This window comes from Podarcis muralis, chromosome 6 (assembly GCF_964188315.1).
Source record: "Podarcis muralis chromosome 6, rPodMur119.hap1.1, whole genome shotgun sequence".
Classification (NCBI taxonomy): domain Eukaryota; kingdom Metazoa; phylum Chordata; class Lepidosauria; order Squamata; family Lacertidae; genus Podarcis; species Podarcis muralis.
In genome coordinates this window covers 16,490,478-16,504,776 of record NC_135660.1, presented here as the reverse complement: position 1 = coordinate 16,504,776, position 14,299 = coordinate 16,490,478, and the positions used below count along the sequence as shown (strand labels likewise).

The following is a 14,299-nucleotide window of genomic DNA, read 5'->3' as shown; positions in this document are numbered from 1 at the left end:
CGAGAGCCATCTAGTCCATCCCCTGCAATGCAGGAATCTTTTGCGCAATGTGGGGCTCGAACCCGCTACCTGAGATGAAGAGTCTCATGTTCTACCAAGTGAGTTATTACAGCGCATAAAACACTAGGAAGGCACACCAACAAGAATCTCAGAGTGGCTAATTTGAAAAGGCTTGGCTTCGCATGTGCAGTTCTTGCTTTGAAGGTCTATAGTGTTTGGTACACACGATTTCCTCCAATGCCTTAGCAGGTGCAGAAATGGAGCATTGATTTCTCCCACCACACTTGAGGCCGGTTCATACAGGCCCATTCATCATTTGCCAACAGATCCATGAAGTGATGGCTCTAATGTGTGAATGGGCCATCAGAGATAACACTTTCACATCACTTCAAAAATGCTATGCAATTAGTTTCACTGTTAACTTTAACCAATTCATGTTAAAGGATTGATTTAGCATCAGTTGGTTCAACCGCCTGGGATAACTCAGCTGGTAGGACATGAGACTCTTAATCTCAGGGTTGCGGGTTCAAAAAGATTCCTGTATTGCAGGGGTTGGACTAGATGACTGCCGTGGTCCTTTCCAACTCTACAATTCTGTCGTTCTGTGTGAGTTGTCATGTGACATGATCAAGTGTCCTTGCATGTGTGAACCAGCTCTTAAGTAACTTGGATGCTTTCCCATGACATGTCACTGGAAACACACAATTTAAACATACACTTGTATTTGTGGTGGAGAATAGCTCACGTAGCATAAACCGCAGACTTTTAGCATGAGCTCCACGCCAGGGCAGAGAGAGAGAACCAGGAAAGAAACAGCATAAGCATTTGAAGCTGACTTGAAGCTTTAAGGCATCTGTGGGCGAGAGAGTCACCACGCATATTTGGGAGACTCTCCTGAGTTTTATTATTTTAGTCGATTTTCCTTGACATCAACCTATGACTTTCTCTAAGTGACAAGAAAATTGCAACTGGCCCATGACAGTTGGGCACAAATTGACTGAGCAAAACAAAATCAAACCACAAAGTAATCCCCAAGCAAACGTAATAAACCCAAAGTCCCAGAGGGCAGCATTCTTCTGCAGGCAGCGGTCTTATTGAATAAATTCTACCCGGCTCTTTGTTTGAGCACTGTGTTTACCAAGACAAATGTAATTCATCGGTTTACATTTCCTCTTCCCTCAGCTTGTCTGCCAGGCACATATGGGGAGAACTGTAACCAAGTATGTCAGTGCTCTGGAAAGAATGAAGAGTGCCATCATGTCACCGGCAAGTGTGGCTGCCTGCCAGGTTACTACGGAATCCGCTGTGACCTCCGTAAGTGTCACTCTCGCTTCATCAACATTCGCCTTGGCTTGATTGTTAGGATCAGATTTGAATAGGGACTTGGCCCTTCGTTCTCTTAACAATGGGGGGGGGGCTCTTCCTAGGTAATGCAGAGCAGTGTTTTTATACTTATATTCACGTGATTATATTCTAAAATATCTGTTCTAGTTTTTCTGGCATGCAAATAATAATAATAATAATAATAATAATAATAATAATAATAATAATAATAATAATAATTTATTTATTTATTTATTTATTTATTTATTTATTTATTTATACCCCGCCCATCTGGCTGGGTTTTCCCAGCCACTCTGAGTGGCTTCCAACAGAACACTAAAATACAATAACCTATTAAACATTAAAAGCTTCCCTAAACAGGGCTGCCTTCGGATGTCTTCTAAAAGTCTGGTAGTTGTTTTCCTCTTTTGACACCTGGTGGGAGGGCGTTCCACAGGGCGGGTGCCACTACCAAGAAGGCCCTCTGCCTGGTTCCCTGTAACTTGGCTTCTCACAGCGAGGGAACCGCCAGAAGGCCCTCGGTGCTGGACCTCAGTGACTGGGCAGAACGATGGGGGTGGAGATGCTCCTTTAGGTATACTGGACCGAGGCCGTTTAGGGCTTAAGTAGGTGATGTGTTAGAAGTTAAACACCATTCCGAACCATTTGGGCCATTGTATTTGCAACCTCAAGCCAGCATAAGCCAGTGGGGTTGTTGTTTTTATTTTGATTATATATTTTGTGGTTTTATATTCTGATTTTGTTCTGTGAATCGCCCTGAGACCTCTAGGTATAGGGCAGTATATGAATTCAATAGATGATGATGATGATGATGATGATGATGATGATGATATTGGGAAGGCTGGACTTGGACCTCGGAATGTGTACTAATCATTGGTCAGTCATGAACTCACATGTTGCCCAGCCTCAATTCTTCATCTGTAAAATGGGAATTACCAGGCCCAAATCTCATGCTTGTTTTGATGTGGCACAGCCATTGCAAAATGATTTCACTTAATTCCATGCAGTGAGTGGTTCTTGTTTGTGCATGTGGGTTTACTCCTCTCCATGTTGACAGCCGATATTAATAAACTAATATAGTTTGTTCCAAAGTGTGCATTTCAAGCGCAGTGCAGAAGGAAATTTCTATCCACAACTGCTTTCTTGGTCTACATGTCCGGTGTCATACTTTGCTTTAAAACGGCTGTGGAAATGCTTTTTAAAAAATCTGCAACCAGGGTTGATAACATTTACAAATTGGTACTGCGTCTAAATTTACAAATCACACAGGGTTATAGATTTAAGAGATAGAGGCTGCGAGTTGACAAACCCAGGTTTAGTATATATTTATGTGCATATTTATACTCTATCTGTCGTTTTTCACTTTAAAATGTTCTAAACCACATTAAGCCTATGGGACAGGGTGGGATATAAATTTAAATAAAAGGACTGATTTATAGGTGGGAAGAATTTATTGCAAAGCGCATTCTGCTGGGTAAAGGACTCTTTCCCAATTATCCGTTAACAATTTTATTAGTGCTAAAAGCATTAATTGGTGGATTGGTATGATGAATCAATCAGCATATTTATCACAGACTTTAAATGGCTGTAATTGATTATCTCTTCTGTAAAAGGGTGTACAGTACAGTTGGCAGCGTAGAAAACAAGCTGGGTGCATCTTCTTGATTTAGGAAATATGCTTGGCCTAATTTTCCTTATCAAGTGACATTGATATTGATATTTATTTCTGATAGTGAATATGAGAGTTGCTACTGCAAAGGAAAATTAGATACTGCATACACTTCAGAGATAATGTCCCTGGGAATTTAAAGGGAAGTCAAAATATTTTTGGTAAAATTAAAAGTTTGTAGGGAGAAGTATTTCACACATCTCTAAAAGCTGTTTCACATATCTCCCATTGACTCTGACTCGCATACACTACCCCCAAAAAGTTTCCCAAAAGCTCAAAGCATTCAACTGAGCGTGGATGGTGGTTATAAAAAAGACATGCTGCAAGTAACAATAAATCAAAAGCAATCTGTTAAAGTCAGCCTTTACACTGCACAACCTTCATAGGAACAATCAAATTAAAACAAATTGCTGTCCTGAGTCAAGGAATGCAGAGTAACCTGAAGGACAGACCACCACTTGGCCAAGACTTTCTTCATAATAACTTTTTTCTAAATCAGCAAAGCCATGTGTCTAAGAGTGACTTCCGTGAAATGATTTGTGGAGTGGAACAAAGATGATGAATTATAAGAAACACGAACTGATCTGGCTAAAAAGGAGCATTATAATTCATTATCTTTTTATTTGCAGCTTTAAATTAGCATTTTTTTCTTGCTGTTCGCATCCTCTTCCAAGAATAAAACATCTTCCCTTTAGTTCACAGCCTGGATTTTTTTTTATTTTTTGGGGGGGCAGGCTGTGTGTGATGCACATAAATTGGGAGTTATTCTGGTGTGCCCCATTCTTTCTGCACTGATCTTACAGGAAGACAGGGCCTTTTAGCCCAGGGCTAAAGACATTGGGTGAGTTCACACATGCATGCACATTGCTTGCTTTCTGTCTTTGCAGCTACTGAATGTGTGAACAACCACCAGTGTAAAACAGTGATCTGATATGGGATGAGCTGAGCGTTCTCCCTGTGGTGTTTGAGCTGCCATAGGCCATTCACACATGCAAGTCAACCCTTGATGCCCCACTCCGCAGTTGATGGGCATGCAACTATGAACTGGCTGAGCATACATCCAGGGCTGCCTCTGTTTTTCCACGGTAGACAGAAATTTGACTTTTCTTTTACAAAAGGGTGGAAGGCTTACCTGCACCCATTTGCAGCAAACATAGGAAACCATGGCTGGAGGAGTGGTGGTAAATGTGTCCTCCCTCACACTACTGCTACAGCAAGGATTGTTGGACTCCAACTCCCATCAGTCCTGGATGTAGTTGTAGTCCAGCAGTATCTGGAGGGCTGTTGTTGTTGTTGTTTAGTCCTGTCCGACTCTTCGTGACCCCATGGACCAGAGCATGCCAGGCACTCCTGTCTATCACTGCCTCCCGCAGTTTGGTCAAACTCATGCTGGTAGCTTCGAGAACACTATCCAACCTTCTCATCCTCTGTCGTCCCCTTCTCCTTGTGCCCTCCATCTTTCCTAACATCAGGGTCTTTTCCAGGGAGTCTTCTCTTCTCATGAGGTGGCCAAAGTACTGGAGTCTCAGCTTCAGGATCTGTCCTTCCAGTGAGCACTCAGGGCTGATTTCCTTAAGAATGGATAGGTTTGATCTTCTTGCAGTCCATGGGACTCTCAAGAGTCTCCTCCAGCACCATAATTCAAAAGCATCAATTCTTTGGCGATCAACCTTCTTTATGGTCCAGCTCTCACTTCCATACATCACTACTGGGAAAACTATAGCTTTAACATCTGGAGGGCTACTGGTTCCCTACTCCTGTCCTACAAGATCCTGTGAAGTTGCACAATATTTCCAGATCAAGTCCTGTGGATTGGTCCCGTGAAACTTTCAGTCCAATAAAAGGGCATACAGTGTGAAATACATCGTATAGTAATTGCAGATGGATTGCCTCCTGCAGTTGCAGTCCAGCACAGCATTACAAGTATTTACATTCTGTTTATTTCAATGGGACTTAACAGGCACATACATTTCTCCTTGTCAGTTGTTCATATTTACAAGAGCAGAAACTAATTTAATGATTTACTACTTTTCAGTAAATCATAATAATAATTAACTGTTGGAAGATGATTCATTTGACCCTGGCTAGCTTTATTGCAAAGCCTTACTGCTCATGAAAAGGATATTTGCACTGTTCTTGGACACCATCTGTTTATCTTACTGATGCTCTTGTGGAAGGCTCACACCACTGGAATGATGGTTTCACAGCAACAGCAGCTTGGCAAATGGTGACGAGAGTAGGAGAGGAGATAAGACATCTGCAAGGAAGCATAACTGGAAGATCCTCTGAGAACATGGTAGCCCCATGTGTCCCACATTTACATCTGTACCAAACACAGCCAAACTTGCTCCTTCCTACGGATGACTCAGTGCATTGGGCAAGCTAAATGAGAGAATGGAGGAAATGAGAGAAAGAAATAGGATTCTCCACTCCCTAATCATATATCTTTGCTCTGCATGAGCATACCTGAACCTGTGTATCTATGGACTCTACTACTGAAAACACATCTCAGTAGCAGAATACATGGTTTTCATCTTTAGTCTTGGATAGCCGGTCTAGGAAACACTCATGCCTGAGATCATGAAGAACAAATTACTAGACAGGACAAAGCTAGATGCCTCTCAAGAATGGGCACTTCCAAGCAGTTTACTGAGCATTCACCTTTATTTTTTTGCAGTAAGGTTTTTGATGGCATTGGCTATTTAATGAGCATTCATTCTGATTTGTCCATGTAGAGGTTAGATGATGTTATCAAATCAACTATTATTCCATGTTTTCCAGTCACTTATCACAAAAAGCTAGAAATTTGGGGAAAGTGGGTATGTTGCAGGAGACCTCCCAGTTAACTATAACTGCACGACCTGAATTTGCTGGCATGTCATCGAACCTTACCTGAAAAGAGCAACAATCCTTTCACATGCTTCTTTGTGTAATATTTAGGTTGGCCCTCTGAGCTGAGGATATTAGGGTAGGTCAGAGATAGCCAAGGTGGTACCCTCTGGAAGTTGTTGAGATGCATTTCCCACCATCCCTGACCATCGGCCATGCTGGCAGGGACTGATGACAACTGTGGTCCAAAAACATCTGCAGGGGACCTTGTGTTGGCTGCCGCTGGGTTAGATGTACCAACAGTCTGTTTTAGCGTAAGGCAGCTTCATGCATCATAGAACATTGGTGCTTGGTTGGAGATTAATGCTGAAAAAGGGACCCCTGTGGTCAAACCATTAGCCTGATTTGGCCAAGGTTGCATGTTCAATCCCCCACATATTCCTGAATTGCAGGGGTTGAAGTAGATAGTCCTTGGGGTCCCTTCCAGTTCTACAATTCTATGATTCTACTATCTCCAGGGCAGGAACATTTAGTATGCTTTAAAAAAAAAAAAAATTAGTTTGGGAGTTGAGCTGGATTGAGTCCAACCAGCATGTGGTTGGATAGGGCTGGAAACCTTTCCTGGCAACAATTGCTATACTTATAGTACTATGAGAGGGAGAGAGAAAAAGCAGCACAAGAAATTATCCATAAAAGGTGTAGCTGGCTGGTAAGCAGAGGCTTTTAGCCGCCAAGAGCAACTGGGCTTTCATGTTCTCGAATTTTGGAGTGAAGAATTGAAATAGTGTCTTGGCAGGGACCAAAGGAAGCAGATAGCCTAGCAATAAGAATCGTTTTATTCACCCATAAATCAGTGCAAGGGCATATATGTCTGATGCACGATAGCAACACACCCCAACATCTAAATTTGCTCTAGTGAGCAGTAAATGTCATGGCATCACTCAGCTGTATCCAGATGAAAGGCACACCGAAACAAGGTGTTTGAATGGCAACGAGCATTGGTTAAGGGTGGAGCTACACATTAAAGAGACCAGGAACGGATGCTGAAAAAGCCAGACTCCTGTTCCCCCAACCCCAGTGATGCCAGGACCTGGTTGGAAAAGGAGGCACCATAATGATACCAGGACACTGATCAGCTGAACAAAGTGTTAGGGTGGCTGATTTCAGTGGTAGCTCCACGATCATCTTAATTCCTTCTTAAGAGGAATTAATGTCTAAAGAGCTGTCACAAGGAAGATGGAGCAAGCTTGTTTTCTCCCACTCTCTAGGCTAGGACCCAAACCAATGGTTTCAGGTTACAAGAAATGAGATTCTGACTAAACATCAAGAAGAACTTTCTGACAGTAAGAGCTGTGGATGAGACTCCCACAAGAGGTGGTGGACTCTCCTTTCTAGGTGGTTTTTAAGCAGAGATTGATGGCCATGGGTCCATGCGGCCTTCAGTCCCATCCCCCAAATGGGTATGTTGGGCAGGGTGCTAGGAGGGCCGCAAAAAACTGTGATACTCAGATGCTGCTTTTATATCTCAACCACACCTACTTTGACAGGCCATTCCCAGAGGGTTGACTATGGGTGAGTGTGGCAATCAACCATTTCTGCTTCAGATGCACCAATGTGTGATTTCCCCCCCTTAAAGCAAATAGTAGTTTGAGATTCACCTTAGGACCACAGCAGAGAAGAAAAGGGTTAAATTGCCTATCAGTTCCATGAATAAACACCCTTCTCAGCTGATGCTGTTTGCTTTTTATTACTATTATTATTATTTTTAATCCAAGCATGTTGCAAATATGCATTTGCTGTCACATGTGCTAATTTGGCTCATCAGTTTTTCAGTAGATCTCAGGTGATCTTTCAGTTTTGACAGCCGAACTGCGCTATGGGTCTTCAGAACATCTGGGTTCCAGAAGGAAGCTGTTACTGGGAACATCAAACAGTGTGTGGAGGGTGGTGGGAGAAAAAGACAGAATTGGGAGTATGCTTATCCATGGAGGCGCAAGAGGGCACCACCACCCCAGATGAACCAACCCCCCCCCAATTTCCAGCTTTAACTTTTCAAAAACACTAGGTCTCTAACATCTGTATAACCTGAGCAAAACGTGAAGCAGGCAATGTCCTATTCTTGACTGCAGCAATGGTGGTGTTTCAAATGTGTGTGTGTGTGTGTTGTGGGGGATGGGGTTTGGGGGTGTGTGTGTGTGTTGGTAAGGGAAGCCCCCACTACTTGCTACTGCTGTGAAAGGATTTAAGAACTGATGGTCATGGCAGGACTAATCCAGGCCAGAAGGAAGAAATCAGGAAATGACTGAGAGGGTTGGCTGCCATTCCTGCAGTTCCCAGAAAAAAAAAACATAACACAGATACACAGGAAACTGTTAAATTAGAAAATGTCTTTATTAGATAACTGGCAGTTGGAAGCTGAAACCCTCTTTTTATGGGTGCTTAGCATACGAAAACGGCAGGGCTGTGTGTGAACTGGCCGCGCCGTCTTCAGACAGCCCATTTTGGGAAAGTGGGAACAGACAAGGGCGCTGTATTAAATGATAATTGAGTTAAATGTTGGCCACAGACGTGTGTGATCCATTGCTCGCAGTTGAACTGAAATAAATAGCAAGTTAGGAGGGTAAGTTTACTGGTAAGAGGAAGGATTATATGAATTGCCCTAACCATTTCCAGTCATGGAACAAAACGGTGTCAGTGTGAACTGGAAAACAATTCCATGAGCTTTGCCAAGTAAGAGTTGTGGGGACAAGGGAGTGGGGGGGGGGGCGGGAGATTCAGACTCAGGTGTCTGATGCAGAGTAAATAGCAAACTATTTAAACAAAAGCCAACTAGTGACCAGAAGGGAAGTGTGGTGGGCGAAAGAGACATTCATCGCAAGACAAGCCAAATGAGGTCATTATATGAAGGGTGTGTTCTATCCGCTTGGTAGATATTAAAAAAGGATGCTGGAGTGATTCAGTTTTCTCTGCCAGGAACCGAGATTTCAAATATAGACACCAAAAGCAGCAGAATTCAAGTCTCTCTCTCTCTGTCTCTTTGTGTGTGTGTCTTTAAATTGCCAAAAGAGAGAGGAAAACTGATCTACTCAGATTGTTTGATCGGGGTGTTGACTGTATATTTGCAGCAAAAGAGATTTCTTGGGCATTGCAGTGACTCAAGGTTACTTTTTGAATTCATGTCGCCTTGGTCTCCAACCAACTGGGAAACTAAACTCATTGCAAGGGGGGGGGGGACACAGATAAACTTTTGTTTTCCAAGCATTCAACATGGGAAAAGCATGCTAATAAACATCCCTGCTTAAACTATGACACATTCAGGATATAGGTGGTACCTACTGAAGGATGCAAGAGTAGCTATGCAGTGGTCCTTTCAGAGTGGTGAGCCTGGTAGGTTCAATATTGCCTGCTGCAGTGATGATATGGATCCACACCATATCATTTTAAGCATATTCCCCCCCCCAAAGAATCCCAGGAACCGTAGTTTGCCTCTCAAAGAGCTATAAATCCCTGCACCCTCAACAAACCAGAGTTTCCAGGATTCTTTAGGAGAAACTGTGTTCTTTAGCTGTGAGGTGTGGATTTGACCAGCGATGGAGGCTGCATGGCCCTGTTGAGCTAAAAAGCTGGTGCTGGTCTTTTAGGTAGGAGTGCCACCTTGGTTCTTGTGGTTGACTAAGTGTTGGGGTTCTCCTGGCTCAGAAGCCAGGATGCTGGTGGCATAAAAATCCCGTAAGAAGTTATGGAGGAAAACCATTTGGTCCGAACTTGGGTGATCCCCAGTCGTATATAAAGCTCTCACTGTAGTCTCTTCCCGTCAGTTGAAGCCTAGAAGTGAGCTTAGTTGAGGGGAAAGTATTGGGTGAGTGAAGGAATCGCAGGAAGATAAGCATGAGGAAAAGTATTCTACTGTCACACATTTGGCCCCTTTGTTCTAAAATCAGGACCCACCCAGTTGTTGTTTTTTATGTGATTGGAGTAAGCCAGGGCTGCCAAGATCACACCAAAGGCTGCATGCACTGCATACATTTAAAGCGCATGACTTCCCTAGGAACTCTAGCTTCTGCATTTCCCATAATTCTTGTGAGGAGAGGCCACTTGCTTGAAATGCATTGTGTCTACACGGCCCAGGTTTCTGTACTGAATGTCTTTTCTCAGAGATGCTTTCTCCTGACTTCAACAGGATGCCCCAAAGGAGCATACGGCCCGCACTGCCGGAAAGCATGTCAGTGTCTGAATGGAGGGCATTGTGACATTGTGACAGGAGCCTGTGACTGCCTGCCTGGTTTCATCGGAGCGGACTGTGGGAAAAGTAAGTGCCCCTCTAGGCCAGCGTCTTGTTTCCCACAGCAGCCAATCAAATGTCTGCGGGCAGCCCATGCACTGGGCATGAGGAAGTGAGCTCCATATATCACAATGACTACAGTTGCTGGCACACATTTAAACATGGAGCAATCCCAGCCCCTGGTGAGGAAGCAGTGGGGCTTATTTAACACAAAATGTCTAACGAAGCTAAATATTTTCTAGCAAACAGGCTGAGTACATGCCATGCTTTTAAAGCACATTAAGGGCACATTCTGCCCACCCAAAAGTATGTATGGAACTGTAGCCTGCCCTCCCCAGAGCTACAATTCCCAGCACCCTTAACAAACTGCAGTTTCCGGGAAATGGGGGGAGGGGTAATTCTCTGAATGTGTTTTAAATCTGTGTTGGGTACACAGCCTTAGTAGAGTAAAAAGAACAGCCTTCTCCTAAGAAAAGGAACTTGCAGATGTAACTTTTTGCAATGAGCTGGCAAACCATGCTGCTTTTTTCTTCCTTTTAGCTTGTCCAGAGCATCACTATGGGAAGGACTGTGCCTTATTCTGCTCCTGTGGTGAAGGACGTTGTGACTCGGTGACGGGCGAGTGCTATTGTCCACCTGGCCGAATTGGACCCAACTGCCTTCAATGTATGAGATGATCAGCTTTTAAACAGCCAGAACAAATGCGCAATATTAATAAATGTCTGTGCTCCCTCAAGACTGGTCAGAGTTTCCAATCTTGGAGGCTAATGGAAGCAAAAGTTTTAATACCACTGTCATGCTATTGCCTCCTACCTGCTTCTGTCTCTTATCTGTTGTCTCACCCATCCCCAGCTCTTGCTCAATGGTGTTTCCGTAAAGAAATGGTTATTTTAAAATGTAATTTGATCCATGTAATTCTTTTTAGCAAAGTTCTTTCTCTGTCTTATAAAGATCGTATGGAAAGAGCAAGGGTAAAATCATCCCTGTGAGAATGAATGGGCTTTAAAAATCCTTTCATTCATTTCTGCCTTAACCTTCAGTTTCCTTTGAGGAAAAATATTCATGGGGAAGGGCTGCAGCTCACTGCTTTGCATGCAGAAGGTCTCTGGTTCCATCCTTGACATCTCAAGGCTGCAAATGATTCCTGCCTGAAACCCTAGAGCACTACAGCTAATCAGTACAAATACTGACATAGCTAGATGGTCCATTACTCAGACTTTGTAGAAGACAGCTTCACATTCAGAGTGCACTGGGGAATCTGGCTGTCACCCCATCAACAATCCATGGTTTCATCCTTTTCTTTATTTGTGTGTGCATGTTACAGTCCCTTCTCCTGGCTTTGCTCGTCTTTTACAATTTCATTGTTTTGAGCAAAGTGGGGAATCTGTAGCCCTCCAGATGTGGCTCCTGGACTACAACCACAACCATCCTTGATGGGGTTGATGGGAGTCGGGACTCCCAACGATACCTGAAAGACCAGGAGTCTCCTTCTTCTCCTGTATAGTGGGAAGCTGTCCAGGGAATGGAGATTGTCTCCCTTAGCTATGGCATTCATTTTTGTGTTGCACTAAATTATTGTTTCTTCTTTAAAAAAAACACTTTGTTAATTTACTATAGTGTGTCCCCAGGGAAGATATGGCCCCCACTGTCAGCTAAAATGTTTGTGTAAGAATGGTGGCATCTGTGATCCCGTGAATGGGACCTGCATTTGTGGACTTGGCTGGACGGGACGCTACTGTGAGAAAGGTAGTATTTCTTTTCTCCTTCGTTGCGTTGTTTACAGATGAGCATTTTCCCTACATATTTGCATGGGATTTATGGTGCAATTCTCTTCACCCAGACAGCCCAATTATAAATGACCAAATTACGCTGTGCTGAGTTTATTGGTTCGTAGAGTAGTGGTCACTGGTGTGAACTCATGGATATAACTGCTGAGAACATTTCATGGGAAGATACAAAACTACCCCAAAACCTCATGATAAAAGAGATGTGGTTTGTTACTAATGCTTTTGAAACCCTCCAAATAGTTGAAACAGTTTTACTTGCAATGTTCTCAGCTATGTAAAATCATGTTTAATCTGGAAGAAGTAGCAGCAGGGTTTGAGTTTGCAATATTTCTCAGATCTTCCTGTTGCCTTGTGATTGTTTAGCAGGGGAGCATTGTTCAGTTTTTGGTTTAGATTAGTAAGGTTTTCTGGACATTTCCCCCCCGCAGAATGTGCTCTTGGAAAATATGGCTCTGATTGTCAGCTAGATTGCGCTTGTCAGAATAACGGAACCTGCAACCGGTTTACTGGCTGCTGTCAGTGCACAGAAGGTTATTACGGACATTCCTGCAACTACAGTAAGTAATCGGCCAAGGAAGCAAAGCCAAGAGGCTAGCTTGGCAATAACAATGCATGCCTATGCAAGAATAACCACAGACATAATTTTAATATCTTGTTGCATCTCCTTAGAACTAATTGTCAAAATGTTCTGCTGCTAAGTGAAGAAAATATTGAGTGATGTATGTAGGCATCTGTGAAGTAGTACATAGTTTAAATTATTGGAAGGGCCATATCTCGACCCATCTGAAACCCTATGAAGCCACTGCCAGTCAGTGTAGACAATACTGGGTTAGATAGACGAATGGGTTTTACTTGGTATAAGTCAGGTTCCTATGAAGGTCCACTTAGCTACCATACCAGCCTATCCTCTTACTGAAATGTTCAAATCTTCACGCGGTGCATAGTTAAACTATAGATCAGAAATTCGTGGAGGATAAGGCCATCAATGGCTGCTAGCCATGGTAGCTGTACAGTGGTGCCTCGCAAGACGAAATTAATCCGTTCCGCGAGTCTCTTCATCTTGCAGTCTTTTCGTCTTGCGAAGCACGGCTATTAGCGGCTTAGCGGCTATTAGCGGCTTTAAGAAAAAAGAAAAAACTCGCAAGACATTTCATCTTGCGAAGCAAGCCCATAGGGAAATTCGTCTTGCGGAACGACTCAAAAAACGGAAAACTCTTTCGTCTTGCGCGTTTTTCGTCTTGCGAGGCATTTGTCTTGCGAGCTACCACTGTATTCTGTCTCCACAGTTGGAGGCACTAACTAATGCTTCTGAATACTACTGTATTTTTTGGAAACCACAAGGGGTGCTGTTGTGCTCAAATCCTGCTTGTAGATTTACTATAGCCATGTGGTTCACCACTGAGAGAACAGGATGCTGGGCTATGTGGGCCATTGCCCTGATCTGGCAGGCTCTTCATAATTTATGATGATGATGATTTTAAATAGTATTTTGTTATTTTAATATTTGTACCCTGCCCATCTGACTGGGTTGCCCCAGCCACTCTGGGTGGCTTCCAAAAAATATAAAAGCATAATAAAGCATCAAACATTAAAAACGTCCCTATACAGAGCTCCCTTCAGATGTCTTCTTCCAGCATTCCAACATTACTATTAGTGTGGGACAAAATCCTGTGAAAATGGTGCATCTTCTGAAATAACATTATTGTTTCACTTCTCAGCCTGCCCATCTGGATTTTATGGTCTCCACTGCCGGTATCCCTGCAACTGTAAAAATGGAGCCACGTGTCTCCCAGCGACTGGGCTGTGTGTGTGTGCTCCAGGTTTCCAAGGGGTACACTGTGAAAAAGGTAAATTTCCTGTTTAAGACAGCCCAAGTGCTGGAGCATCTTTTTTTAAAAAAATAATATTTCTTACTTTTGCAACAATTTAAACACTTACCAAAAAAAGCAAAGAAAAAACAATACATTACAATACAAAGACACTACATGACACTAAAAACTAACAAGACAAAACAAAAACAATTTAAAAACACATCAAAAGAGAAAAAGAGGAAAAAAAGGAAAAAGAAATTTCAATATCTTATCTTTCTTTCACATATTTCCACGACCTCCTCACGCCTCCCTTTTTGTATTCCACTTCTATTAATTATTCCTTTCCATCTTCCCCTGTTTTCTGTCCTATAATTATCTTAACACATTTTAACCTTATTTTTCCATTAATACTCTATTAATCTATTTGTACTTAATTCCTTATAACCTTTCTACTGAAGCCATATCACTTCATTCCAACGTTCTTCTAACATTCATTAATTTTACAATATTTCTGTAAATAGTCTTTAAACTTTTTCCAATCTTCTTCCACTGACTCCTCTCCCTGGTCTCGGATTCT

At 42.8% G+C, this 14,299-nt stretch overlaps 1 protein-coding gene across 11 annotated transcripts in view; it reads left to right on the top strand.

Annotated features, from left to right (window-relative positions):
• LOC114597953 (uncharacterized) overlaps window positions 1-14,299 on the top strand; it is a 210,845-nt gene that overhangs the window by 184,085 nt on the left and 12,461 nt on the right. For 7 of the 11 annotated variants that reach the window (XM_028731484.2, XM_077929790.1, XM_028731485.2 and 4 more), the window contains 6 exons: window positions 1,183-1,314; window positions 10,023-10,151; window positions 10,665-10,790; window positions 11,742-11,870; window positions 12,340-12,468; window positions 13,630-13,758. In XM_028731484.2, coding sequence (XP_028587317.2) covers window positions 1,183-1,314; window positions 10,023-10,151; window positions 10,665-10,790; window positions 11,742-11,870; window positions 12,340-12,468; window positions 13,630-13,758 — 774 coding nt within the window. The other 4 variants (XR_003706925.2, XM_028731490.2, XM_028731488.2 and 1 more) reach the window with 4 other exon arrangements.